Genomic DNA, 14,144 nt, shown 5'->3' with positions numbered 1-14,144 from the left:
GACTAGAACTATGCAGTCACATGCTCACAGGGGTCAATGGGAGGTAGGGAGGGGGGTGGGAGGGGAGGGGAGTTTAATTAGTCAGTTATACACGAAAATTTTATTTCTAAGTTATATGGCAAGCCCAAAGGCACCGAGACGAGTAGAGGAGAACCACGAGACACCAGAGAATATCCCCAAATGACATAAAGGCACCCAAGGGTCCCCTAGTTGGGCCGTAAAGGTCGATATTGTGACCCCTATAGAACGTGATGGACCCTGGCAGAGCGGATAGGGTGATATCCCCCGGAAACGAAAAAGGTTTTAGTGTGCTCTCTTGGAATGTTAACCGTCTTGGAGATAGAGTGAAAAGAGGTCTAGTCTCCCAATACATTAAAAGACAAAAGCCAGATATAGTGTTCCTACAGGAGACCCACCTCAAAGGTACAAGATGTGATTTTTTGAGTAGAGGCCCCTATACAGTTCTTGCACTTGCAGGATACACAGCCGGCTCTAGAGGAGTAGCAATTCTAATCCGTGAATCCCCCCCCTTTCGGATTTCCCGAAAATGGGAAGACACAGATGGTCGCTTTGTGGGAGTGGAAGGGTCATGGGGACGGAGGAAAATCCTACTGGTGAGTGCATATGCTCCCCCAAGACTGCAGGGCCCCTTACTAGACAAGATCGCGGGGCTCCTATTAGCATCTTCAGCATCCCTACACATATTGGGAGGGGACTTCAATGACGTGATGGACACAGAACTGGACAAATCAGGAGTACGACCAATAACAGGACAGGCCATTCAACTACAGGGGTTTGCGGCCTCATTGAGATTGACAGATCTATGGAGAAGGGTACACCCCATAGAAAGGAAATATTCATACTTCTCAGGGGCACACAGAGTTTTTTTCCCGCCTAGACTACGTCTTTGCACCGGCTGGGGAGGTGGGAAAGGTGACCAGGGCTGACTACCTAGCAAGGGGACTGTTGGACCACTCTCCCCTACTGGTGACAATAGTTGGGAAAGGGGGGGGGGTGGTTGCGGAGCCTGGAGACTGAACTCTTGGGACCTCCAAGATCATGAAGTGACTAGGGGTCTGAGAATAGACACAGAATTGTATTACCAAGAAAATGTAGGGACAGTGGACTCTGCAGTGACATTATGGGAAGCATATAAGACTGTGCTTAGAGACCGCTCTCAAAACTTAGTGGCTCAAAAAAGACGAAGAGATAATAAACAGCTGAGTGATATCGAAGGAAAGCTCCTCGAGTTAGAGGCGAAGGTGATACAGACGCCCACACCCGCACTTATCAGACAGATAGAGCTAGTAAAGATTGAATATAGAGAGACAGCAGATAGAGAGGCACGCTCCCACCTCCAGGCGACACAAAATAGATTATATGAAACTGGAGACAAGGCCAGGAAGCTTCTGGCCTGGCTCGGGAAAAAAGAAAGAGAAGCCAGATGGGTTCCAGAGATTGAGACACAAGACGGGACAAGGGTGACCGCAGACGAGGACATTGCGGAGACATTTGCTAGGTATTATGAAGATTTTTATAAAGCTAGACCGTTGGCAGACGCGGAGCACATTAAGAAATACCTTAATGAAATAGAGGTCCCCACTCTAGATGAAGAGGGACGGAAAGGACTTGAGAGTGAAATCACGATAGAGGAAGTCTTGACTGCCATGGCACGGCTCAGACCCGGCATGGCACCAGGACCAAATGGCTTCCCGGCAGAGGTCTTTAAAAACCTCTGTGAAATACTGGCTCCCCACTTACTGAACATATATTTAGAGGCACGGAAACAAGGAGTCCTCCCCCCAGACTTACGAAGGGCGGAGATAGCGGTTATACATAAAGAGGGAAGGCCCAAACACAGTTGTGCCTCATATAGGCCGATATCCCTACCGAACGTTGAGGTAAAGGTCCTCGCCACAGTGTTGGCCACTCGCATGATAGGGGTCATCTCCTCATTGGTTCATCTGGACCAGACCGGCTTCATGCCGGGAAGGTTCACAAGGCACAACTTAAGAAGAGCACATGTATGGCTAGCCACAATCCTGAAACGCTTGGAACCGCATTTTTTCCTGGCCCTGGACGCGGAGAAGGCCTTTGATGCCGTCCACCGGCCCTTCCTGGAGGCCACGCTAAAGAGATTTGGCTTTGGCCCAAAATATGCAGCGTGGGTGAGACTGTTGTACTCAAAACCGGTGGCGAGGGTGAGGGTTAATGGAGTCCTTTCATCAGAATTTTCCATAGAAAGAGGTACAAGACAGGGATGCCCATTGTCCCCCCTGCTCTTTGCCCTTACGCTCGAGTCTGTGGCGTGTAAGATCAGAAACTCAACAGGCCTATATGGCTTTCGACTTAAGATAGATGAAAGGGATGAGGAACGTATCTCCCTGTATGCGGACAACGTCCTCCTTTACACACCCGCCCAGAGCGGACCCTGCCGCGATTGTTTCTGCTAATTGAGGAATATGGGAGTCAGTCTGGTTATTGCATTAACTGGCAGAAGTCGATCCTCTACACACCGCAGGGAGGCGCTCATATGCCCCCATTGCCGATGAGGCTGCAGTGCACGGGAGAGGGATTTTCATATCTGGGCATTTATGTGACACACGAGGCGGACAGAAGCCATAACAATAATCTGGGGAAGGTGATGAAGGAATGCAGTTCTGATTTTAACAGATGGACAACCTTACATCTGACTTTGATGGGAAGGGTAGCTATGGTCAAAATAATTTCTCTACCAAAGTTACTATACGTTCTGCAGAACACGTATTACCAACTTCCCTCGGGTCACTTTAGGGACATAGAAAGGGATATACGACGTTTTCTATGGGGAGGGAAACACCCATGAATTTCCCTTAAAATGCTGCAACGTAACCAATATGCTGGAGGTCTGTCCCTACCGGATATAGAGGCATATTATTTGGCGGCACATCTCATCAACGTGAATGACTTGGTGTTCGCCACAGACGAACACCCCACATTACGCCTAGAATGGCTACAATGGGAGGGCAAGACAAGTAGACAATTCCTTTATGAGAAAGTGGGAGACAGACACCTCACCCCAGCCACGAAAGTGACTATAACGGCCTGGAAAAGAACTAACAAAATTATGGGATGGTATAGAAGACCCACGAGTAAGACCCCTCTCTGGCAAAGTGGCTGGTTAAAAGAAATTAAGAAACTTAAAGACTATGAGGGATGGGACAGGATTGGAATCTCTAAGCTGGGGGACTTGACGCAAAATAGCGAACTTATGCCCTTCGAATCTCTACAGGCAGAATATGACCTAAATAAAACTCAATACTTTCACTATCTACGACTAAGACATGCCTGGGTAGCGGAAGGTCTTCAAGGATTGGAAATCCCAGATAGCTCCCCCCCTAGAGGGTCGGTTGCTGTCGACCAAAATAATAGAGAAAGGGACCTCGGCAGTATACAAGACCATCAATAACAACATCCCAAATACATTGACCGGCCTACGCACCAGTTGGGAGACACAAATAGGTCCCTTAGAGGATATAGATTGGGAAACCGCTTTGATGTTTCACAGAGAGGTCGCAATTAGGACACGACTCAGACTAATACAATTTAAGATTCTACACAGAATATACTACGACCCGCAAAGACTACACCGAATGGGGTGGGCTAGGCACCCAGAATGCAGAAGAGGATGTGGTGAGATTGGATCCTTTTTTCATGTCCTATGGGAATGTCCTAAGATTAAGGCATACTGGAACAAAGTGATAGGAATTCTTGCAGGAGTCCTAGCGGAGCAGATCCCCCTGGAGCCTAAATACATAATATTAGGCATATCAAATGATATAGACATGTCCAGAAGGAAGCTCCTGTTCTGCGGGCTAGGGCTGATGGTGGCCAAAAGAGATCTAGTGCGTCAATGGGGGGCTGAAAGCTGCCCGACAATAAGCATATGGAGAAAGGGCATGGATGGGTTCATGATGGGGGAAAAGACAACGTATATCAATAAAGGATGCCCGGTAAAATTTAAAAAAATATGGGGAAACTGGGTTGCATACTACTCCTTGGAGATATAGATCAGACTGAAAATGGCTTCAGGAGAGTCATGAGAGAAATAGGACCAGGGGCTGTCAATGGAGGAATCGTAACTTGGGATATGGGGATGTAAAGTAACAAACAGGCTGGTGGGGCTGATCAAAGAGATACAGGGTGCCACAAAGGGGGATAGGGAGGGGGCAGGGAGAGTTATTTTCATTGTTGCATTCATATATCTTTTTTTCCCAGAGACACTATACTGTAACCAGTACATGCAATGTCTTGGAAATGTTATGTTTTAAATCAAAGGCAAATAAAATTATCTTAAAAAAAAATAAATAAAAAAAAAAAAATGTCATTTGTCTTATCTCAATAGCTGCAGAAATGTCATCCTCATTTGTTGGGTGAGAGCTGGGGGCTTCTCAAAGGCAGAGCTTCTGAGACATCCCCCCCCCCCCCCCCCCCCTACAGCCGGCTAGGGCGGATCATGTACTCACAGCATGTTAGTCGTCGCTATGTGGCGTCCCTGCCCTGGTACTGACCGGCCTGTACTGTAAACTGCTCTTTCACGGCCCCGTGAAACTAACCCAGATCTCTCTCCTGCTGTCTCACAGGGCTCCAAACGGATACTGCGGTCCCATGAGATTGTACTGCCCCCCAGCGGACAAGTGGAAACAGACCTGGCGTTAACTTTTTCACTGCAGGTAACTGGTCTTTAAAATGTTCCCTTTCTCCCTAAACATTTCCTCTGACCCTCGTGTTACCTCAGCACCCCCTTGTGCATAAAACACGCGTAGTTTTGAATTTATCAGGCTGTATCTTAGTTTTGAATTTATTAAACTGTTTCCCCCCTTTTTCCGTATCAAAGGCGATCAGTCTGGGGGTGACCACAAGCTAAGACTTTTCCTCTTGAACACAGTTTTGTAGAATTTAGTATTCCACTGCTAAACACAGAGCATCTGCGCACCACTTTTGTGATGATATTGTGTTAAAGAGTAGACTGACATTTCTAGCCATCTTCCTTCTCCCCAGATCCCATTTCAGGGTTGTAATACATGAATTTCTGGCTCTTAAGGCAAAGCATGCCCACCCCTATCAGAAGCCCTGGTCGTTGGTTCTGAAGGCAATACGGGTGCAGCTGCAGGTGGGTGCTATGCGTGACTTTATCCTGGATGTTGAACCGGCCTTCCGTTGACCCTCTTAATCAGCCTTTCCAAAGCAGTGGCTTGTCTCACCATCGGGTCACACACGTCTCAAGTTTGCCACGAATGGCTGCGTACACGTGAGGTGTCCTTGCAGGGGCGTCCAGGCGGACCAGTTGACCAGGTCTTGTCGAAGTCGGGCACGAATTAAAAGCAAGCTGCAGACACACGCCCCTTTTCGCGATGCGAGTTACCCACTTTCAGATAATAAGAAAAATGCTGTGGGGCATCTGTCCCCAGTTATTATGCAATGAGCGTTTCTCCAAATACGTGGTTCCTTGCTCCAAGAATCGGGTATTTTCACCCTCTGGTGCCTGTCCAGGTGTACTCCATCATCGAGAGAAAGTTCGCGGGTGCCTTCCACCTACTCTCGACGGTGAAGCGGTCATCATCTGAAATCCTGCCACTCCTCCCTTACCCCGTGAAAGGAGTATGGAGACACTGCATTCAGTACAGGTCAATTCCCCCATATAGCATCATTGGACGAGGTATCGGTTCGAAGGTAGCCTCAGTACGCTAAACCTAACACTGGGTTGATTCTCCAAAGAGCTCTCCGCAAATTCCAAAGGTCAGCTGAGGAGAGTCCACAAAGGGTGACAGATCAAGGAGCTTCAATGCACCCAGGAGGAAGAGAGTTTTGTGCTAGCAGCAGCCCTTTTTAGGTTACATATGACATGTATGTGAGCGTAGTAGGAAATATTGAATCCGAAATATTGGTGGTCACCTCCTGACCACAATATCAAAATATCTTGAATAAATCTCTCTTTCTATATATGTATTCCCTCTCACGCGCTCTCTCACCGCCCGTCTCTCTCCCTGTGTGTATGTGTGTGTGTGTATATATATATATATATATATATCTGTCTATCACCCTCTCTCCCTCTCTCCTCAAATGTAATGTAGCGAAAAAGAAAGTGTTCCCTCATGGGGAAACGTCTTGGGACATAGTTACAGATTACTACACGTTGAATAAATAATCTCGAAGTCCATAAATTGAAAAAGGCAGAAGGAGGATAACTTGGTGATCCATTTGCTGAAAGTGATGTAAATTGGTCTTTTGCATGCCAGAAGAAGAATTGCATGGAAAAAGGGGCAGGAATCTGGCCAATAAACCCTGGGGGTTGGTGAAGACGACAAGTTGGGGTCTATAGACTGCAGATTCTAACAGTACCCACAGTTGCCCTCAGAGAATAGTAAGTAGGATAACACCAGGCAAGAAAACGCCTGGTGAGCCTCTGATATGTCGTACTGGTAAAGAATGCACCAAAGGAAATCTGGTAAAGTCCTGTTGGGGAGACCTTAGGAATGAAAAGATAACGGTGCACAGAGAAAACAAGTTGTAGAGGAAACTTTGCAATTTGAACTAAGCAAAGGGATGTTCCTTGTTTGTAAGAGCGACAAATAAAATAACAGCTTCGTTTTGAGTCTTGAAAAAGGCACAGATCAACCAAGACCTAAGATTGCAACCAACAGTTGTTGGATAAGGCTACGTATCTGTCCCTAAAGAATGCTGTCTTGAGGCCATCTCTCCGATAACCACATGTGTAAAATGTACAAAACCTCTGAGGGGGCATCGCCCGCCCCTAAAAGTGTCAACCTTTTTTTATATCAGTAAATTGATATTGGCTACATGAAAAAAAATACCAGCACTTAATGTTTAAGCAAATCTGAATACGTGGATCCAGTACACATCTCCTTCTGGTCTTGCTGTGGAGCAACAGGAGAAGGATGCGCAAACAGGCTACACGGAATAAAAAGCATCTGAGAACATCTGCTGATGAACCAGTGGCTCGAGATCACCGTCCGATATCTGAGAAACCTGCTGTGCGGAGGAAAAGGTGAAGACTCTTTGAGAGCGACCATGTCCATGATGTAGGCGATGAGTACTTTAGTCCTCAGTGGTTTATTAAGACTGATTTATTCCTATTGACCAAAGTCTGCAGAGTCCCCACATGAGTCTTGGTTGAATTTCATGCTGTTGTCCCTTCTCTTGTCTGTTTGCAACTGTTCACTTCTCTTTTGTGTTCTTTGCTTCTCCCTTTTACTTTCTGAAAGGACTGTATGACCTGATTGTAAATACACTTTACATTTTTACTGAAAGGGTTTTCTTATTGATAATAAAACGTGCTAGTGTTCTTTTCTCAATTGTCATTAATAGTTCCCTTTTTACTACAGTATCCACATTTCTTGAAAAGGGAAGGAAATAAACTTCAGATTATGCTGCAGCGGAGAAAACGCTACAAGAATCGAACCATTCTGGGATACAAGACGCTGGCAGTGGGATCCATCAACATGGCTGAGGTAGGAATGCAAAAGCAGGACAGATCAACATCTAGTACGTGTTGCTCAGGCTGTGGGTAGATCAGCGTGTAGTGCGCATTGCTCAGGCTGTGGGTAGATCAGCGTGTAGTGCGCATTGCTCAGGCTGTGGGTAGATCAGCGTATAGTGCACGTTGCTTAGGGTGTGGGTAGATCAGCGTATAGCGTGCATTGCTCAGGATATGGGTAGGTCAGTGTATAGTGCGCGTTGCTTAAGCTGTGGGTAGATCAGCGTATAGTGCGCGTTGCTCGGGCTGTGGGTAGATCAGCGTATAGTGCACGTTGCTCGGGCTGTGGGTAGATCAGCGTATAGTGCGCGTTGCTTAGGCTGTGGGTAGATCAGCGTATAGTGCGCGTTGTTCAGGCTATGGGTAGATCAGCGTATAATGTACGTTGCTCGGATTGTCGACAGATCAGCATATACCTTGCAATGAAGTGCTTTTTAAATCAGTTTAAAACAAGCCTTCCACAGCCTCAAGTCTGCGTTCACACCTGTTGACAACCTCCCTCTGTGTTGCGTTAATCGATGCCCTGCCAGTCCCAGCCCCTGCCTTCTACAAGACTCTCTCTCCACTTGTACAACCCAGCAGGCGATTTTCAAATAACCGAACAAGCACCTCTGTTGGCTGTACTTCTACTTTTTTCCTACTCTACATGTCCTCAAATAGCTGCAGCTTCGTCTCCGTCTCCCTTGGCAACCTTGTCTCCATTAACATCGAATCATCTTAAATGTCCAGTACTTTGGCTGGCCCCACTGTCTTCTCCGGTGCCAGTGGTGTTCCGACATCAGTCATCAACTCCTGAAAATCTGCCAGTATTCTCTAGCGACACTGCCAATCCTCACACGCTGCAAAGAAGAAGTCATCCAAATACTATATAATAAAGCTCCTGCAAAAATGAGCTGAACTTTTTAGATGATGCAGAAGAGATTGAGCATTCCGTGACTAAACACTTATCAACAAGCAACTTATGTTGCTGTTGGATACCCAACAACTCAAAATCATCTGGATGAACTGGGAACACTGAAATGGCTGATTTCACATCGCATTTTGCCACATTTGCTTGTTGTACCGGTTTCACTAGGTCTGTGGCATCATCCACTAACGCATATTTCACAGATCTTCTCTCCTCTGTAAATAAATTATTCACCGACTGGCTCTCTGGCCAGGTCAGATGTTGAATAAACTGGAACTTCCCTGTACACTTCTAGCGTTCAACACCCATCAGTGATATAATGAAACTATTTAAAGGCCAGGGGGACGCCATCCCACCCTTTGTGACCTCCTTCATCAGCTTTCTCCTCACCACCTTGGGATGCTCTTTGGCTAAACACCAATTCACCACACACCACCCCTCTCTGGGACATTAGTAACCCAATTTGAAAACCATCCAACTACAGGGCTGCATCCTCCACTTTAACATAAAACTTCTGCCAATAAGTCAACCTTTTAACTCTAACTGATGTAGGAACCTCTTCCCAACAGCTCTACGGCTTCCCTTCCTCCCATGCTGCTGCAAGTTCGATGCTGCACCTTGACTTCTCTGCCCCAACACCCCCATTGATGCAGTAAATAAGAAAGGGCTTACTTCCACATCCTGAGCAGCCACCCCTGAGCCTGTAATAGTCTTGATTGCAGAAACCTTTGTTGTAAGCCCAACGTGCCCTAGACTGACCCTCTTGTCCTGGTGTATCACGGCCAACTCTCGCCTGGTTGGGCTGACTTGGGAAAGGCTGGTAAACTAATGGCAAACCACTGGCCATACTAGTTGTTGGTGCTGATCTTGTGGATGTCATCGACTGCGACCAGAGATTCATATCCAGCTATCTACACTTAGCATCGACATCCTCTGACAATCTCGCCCTGCCCCACACCAAACCCTCAAGCATTATCTGCACCTTGTGTATCGCAGCAGTGTTTTTAAACAATGCAACACACAGTTTGGATACTTTCCATGTTAAGCCCTCGCTTACATGAATAAGGCCATTGTCCAATTCTCCCATCATTGGCACCTGCGGCCACCTAGAGAGCTTAAACCCCTCTTCCTGTGGCCCCCGTGAGGCCTCTTCTTCCTGTGTCACAGCTTGAAGACTTCGATGTATTCTCCCTTCTAATCTTATCTTTAGTTGTAGGCATCAAATGTGCACCCAGAGGTTTTGTCAGCTCATTTGATGGCATCTTCGTATGCTCAGATTCCTTCACTCTTTTATTTTTTTAAAATCTTTTATCCTCCTGCGCTCCGCTGTGACTCTATTCCACACTTATCACGGCTTTCCACCTGTTAATGTTTTTTGCCTTTTCTGTGCCTTGATCCGTCACATATGTACCCTCCTCTAATCTGGCTTCAGCCACCTCTTGCCCCAGCTCACCTCCAGCTCCAGTTGAGCGCGTGTTGTTATGAACCTGTTTGGCTGCTTGTGCTCTCAAGCCTGCCGACAACCTCCTACCATCTTGCAGTATTACCTGTCTCTCCATTGGGCCTGATGATTCCACTCTCCCCTGAAAGACATAAAGCCCCCCCACTGCATTAGTGTTCCCTCTAGCTGCCTCCCTCTGTCCCCACATTACCCACTGCCCTCCATCGCTGCTCGGCTTCGAGGAGCACCTCCCGAAGCCTTCCCAGTCACCCCAGCCGCACGTCCCTCCACTCCCTGAGGCTCCTCTGCCTTCTTTAATTTTCACTGTGTGAGCAGGTTCGCCAGTACGAAGGCTGCCATGCCACCCCTTCCGCTTGGCGCGCAGGACCCATCACTACAATAATGGACACACGCACTAACCAACGAGGCCCCGGCTGCCATCTTGCCTCACCACTCTAGGGAGATAACGCGCTTCCCACTGACTGGAGAAGAGGCCGGTACTCCCTGAGACCCTCCCACTTAATCCCCATCTAGACTCCACCCCTCGCCTCCCCTTGCTGTAAATACCCGGCACTCCCGGAATTGCACCACCTGCCCCCAAAGCCAGGGGGCCTTGCTTCCACGTCACCTGCCCTTTAAACCCAGTTACTCCAGGGCGAAGGAGTGGATGTCTCTTTGAAGTGCAGGCATGCAGCCAGATGGTACCTGACTGAGCGTAGTTAATGGACCCGTTTCATGTTTTTTAATCCACAAGTGATGCCTGAAACTCAGGGCAAGCAGCATTATGATTTGCAGTTGCTGAACACTTCTTGTGTTGATGCTCATCAATCTAATGCCGCTCTTGGCTCGATCGCCTTATATTTCAGAAGAATATACAGTTCACACTGCATAATAGCTGCGTTTATAGTTTTCCCGAAGCATTTACTATTAATGCCATTTAGAGGTCATTTGTTTTTCTAGCAGTTTCTCAGTCCAGCTTCTTAGATGAACATTCACTGTCATTTTCTGCTGTCCTCATTTTCATTCTTCCAAAAAGTTTTCATTATTTTTATTTGGATTCATCCTTTATGGTTTTATTATTCTTGTGCGTCACATTTCCTGTTAATTACAGAGATAAAAAAGGCAATGGAACGTTTGCTTCTGTTTTTTAAATGCATGAAGCTTGGAGCGTGTTTTTTGACCTACAAGGAAGATTCAAGACATTGCACACTCCCATGAAAATCCTTAAAATGAAAGGCTTTACTTTTAGTAAAAGTTACTGCCATTGTAGGAGATACTTTATGCCATGATGTGTTCATTTAGGCACCCGTGTCACAATACTTGCTTCTCGGTGCAAGGGCCAACAAGCCTATTTTTATCTGTCTGCTGATGCAGAATAACATCTGCAAAAAACATTGGCAAAGTCAGTATTTCTGGCGGATGCAGCTTTCCCAGGCGGTGGAAGTGTATTGACTGCTGAACTGACTCCAGTCCTCTGAAAGGAGGGTGGAGACCCAGGCTCTGAAGTAAAGGAGCCTGGGCACAAGGTTATCCTCAAACACTCAATGAGGGCCTCCATAGCAAAGGGCTACTCATTAGTCATTTTGAGTTCTGCCATGTGGTAGATGGGTAGAGATGAGGAGCCGAACACTTTTGTTGGTCAGTGTGAGGAACTTTCAAGGCCGTTGTTCGCTGTGAGGAAGTTTCTAAGCAGGGCCTGTCCTGTTGTCTCTCTGAGTTCTGGTCCAGGAAGGCCGATGACAGCCAGGTGCAGAGATCTCGCACTCCGCTGTGGCCTCGGTTCGGATCCCGCTGCTTGGAGTTAGCACCAGTGCGACTTGCTCTGGGAGCCATCATCTTGTATACCGGGGGTGCCGGAGGGGTAGCCAGAAACTGGCATTTGACAGAGAACGCCCCCAGCCCTCGCACACCCCGCCTGCAAAATGGGTACATAAGTGGGACCGAAACTGCCCCACATGTTCCAGTTCTACGTTTTCCTGACCAAGGAGGGAGTGTTCTGCAAAGTACTCCAAGGACTGCTGCATGAGAGGCAGTGGATCATAGGTTTGGAGAAAATCAGGTGAAGTTTGCAATTTTTTGCCAGAGTAGCTGAGAGTTTGCCTAGAAGACCCCCAGGCTTCTGAGAAAGGAGTGGGCCTGGCCCTGCAGCAGGAGAGGCCCAGTGTGCTCATAGTCTGTGGACCAACCATCATAAGCAGATGCCTGAGAGAGAGCGGCCAGGAGCGACGTGTGTACGGCTCCCACCAAGCGGTTCTTGCTGAGAGCTGCGCAAAGGCTTTGCAATGCCAAGCATTCTTGTGTTGGGTGCATCCTGCTTTGTGCCAAAGAGACTGGTGGTGCTGGTGTCAGAGATTCCCCATCACCACTAATACAGATGCCCTGATCATCCTGGAGGTGGGGATTTCTGAAGCCCCACCCACAGGTGACCTTCATGGAGGCTCCAGCTGCCAATCTAAGCGCCTCACGTGTATGTGGCCTGGGAGGGCACTGCCTCGAACTCACCCAGCAATGAAAACCTGAGTAAGGACCCCCGCTCCTTAACCGTGCGTCCACCGCAGGCGCACATAACTCCACCTGTGTCCACCCCACCAGAGCTCCACCTCCAGGAGGTAACCGGGAGGCCTCCCTGTGAGTGGAACTAGAGACCGAGGAGGCAGACGCACTGCCATTCATGTTCAAATCTTTTAAACTGAAGTGTTGTGCAAACTGTTCGTGAATGAAACCTGTTTACATTCAGTGCCTAGACCCGTGTTATGCCGTGGGGGTAGGGCTGCTCGGAAAGGTGAACAGGTAGTGTAGGCATTTTACCGCATGTCTTTAATGCCTCCCCAACGATTGTAAACAGGATGAACCCTAAATAGCACTGTTTGTTATTTCGTTTTACCTTCTTTTTAACTAAACAACAAGCACAGGGCTGGACAACCCATGACTTTATCCGATGGTTGACTGTTGATCTCTTGACCCTCACACGGTCTCCCTGAGAAGCTTTTGACAGCTCGTCCTCACTGCGCCGAGTCAAGAGTGGAAGGGATGCACTTGGCCAGTTTGCGGTGCCACAGAAGGAAGGACTCCAGTGGCAAACCTCAGCCATTGGGCCCGGTGGGCCCAGTCTGCCCTGTGGCTGCCTGAACAGAGTCTGACAGTGGAGAAACTGATGAACCGGGGTTAAAAGCCACAAAATGGAGATGCCAAATCTTCTAACCAGATCAGTGCAAGCGTGAGCGTCCCACCAGCCTGGCCACGGCTATGCCGCCTGCGGGTCTGTGCCACGGTTACATCTTGAGTACATATCTGCAGAACTTCAGATCTCCTTGAATATCCTTTCTTACCTTTAACTGAAGTCTACCGTCTCTGTTACTGCTCTTCGTTTCCTCTGACCCACCATCTGCAGTCTCTCCTTTCAGTGCCTGACTACACCCATCTCGAATTCACACGCTCTGGATTTTTGAGACCAGCCTAACTTTTCTACATTTATTCGTCTTCCAACGCCACCCCTTTGCCTATAATTCTTATTCTCACTCCCTGCTTCCTGTAATATATTGCATGGTTGCCAGGATGAGTATGGGCGTTTCACAACCGAACATCGGTGAGGTGTTTTATGTAGCGCTACTATTGTGTCTCATGGCTGCTTCAGGGCACTCTGAGGCTCTTAAAGAAATGCAGAAATACCACAACAAAGCGCAATCCAATCACAATGAGCAAAGTGAGCATTTGCATTAACGGGTACACACCTGTAGGTGATGCGGTCACCCTGATGCCCATAGAACGCTGCAGAAGACCCAGTGAAAGCCCTCAAGGACCGCATTTTGTGTGTTCCTGAAGAAAGTAAAACCGTTTTCCTCAGTGTTTATTTGTACATAAAAAGGTGCTAGTGCCCAAAGCCCTCCTCTTAAACACGCGGCTGCTGCAAGTAAATGTGCGAACGCGGACTACTGAGGCAGCGTAATCCTGAAGCCATCTCGGGCCTCTTCAATCCATTTACAGCCACTCCCTGCCCCTTCAGCTCACTCTTGCAGCTTTCTGCTTTCTCCATTTGTGACGCTTTTTGGCTTTTCTCTCCCTCCGTCGTTCCCATGTCTCTTTTGCTCGCAGTAAATGCTTGAGGCAGAAAAATAAGGTTCGATGGCATCTGTCGCTGTAGATACGCATGTTTTGCATAGCTCGCCATCTGGTGTTGGGCCGGAGTGTTACAAGTTGTTTTTCTTCGAAGAAGTCTTTCGAGTCACGGGACCGAGTGACTCCTCCTTTTGTCTCCATTG

At 47.8% G+C, this 14,144-nt stretch overlaps 1 protein-coding gene across 8 annotated transcripts in view; it reads left to right on the top strand.

The window, feature by feature from the left end:
* The window catches only part of PACS2 (phosphofurin acidic cluster sorting protein 2), a 394,365-nt gene that overhangs the window by 253,960 nt on the left and 126,261 nt on the right, over positions 1 to 14,144 (top strand). For all 8 annotated transcript variants that reach the window (XM_069208861.1, XM_069208859.1, XM_069208865.1 and 5 more), the window contains exons 3-4: positions 4,623 to 4,712; positions 7,386 to 7,511. In XM_069208861.1, the coding sequence (XP_069064962.1) occupies positions 4,623 to 4,712; positions 7,386 to 7,511 (216 nt within the window). The remainder of the gene's footprint in view (positions 1 to 4,622; positions 4,713 to 7,385; positions 7,512 to 14,144) is intronic.

This window comes from Pleurodeles waltl, chromosome 9, assembly GCF_031143425.1.
Source record: "Pleurodeles waltl isolate 20211129_DDA chromosome 9, aPleWal1.hap1.20221129, whole genome shotgun sequence".
NCBI lineage: Eukaryota > Metazoa > Chordata > Amphibia > Caudata > Salamandridae > Pleurodeles > Pleurodeles waltl.
Note: the sequence above shows the minus strand (reverse complement) of the source record. Positions and strands in the feature narration are given on the sequence as shown.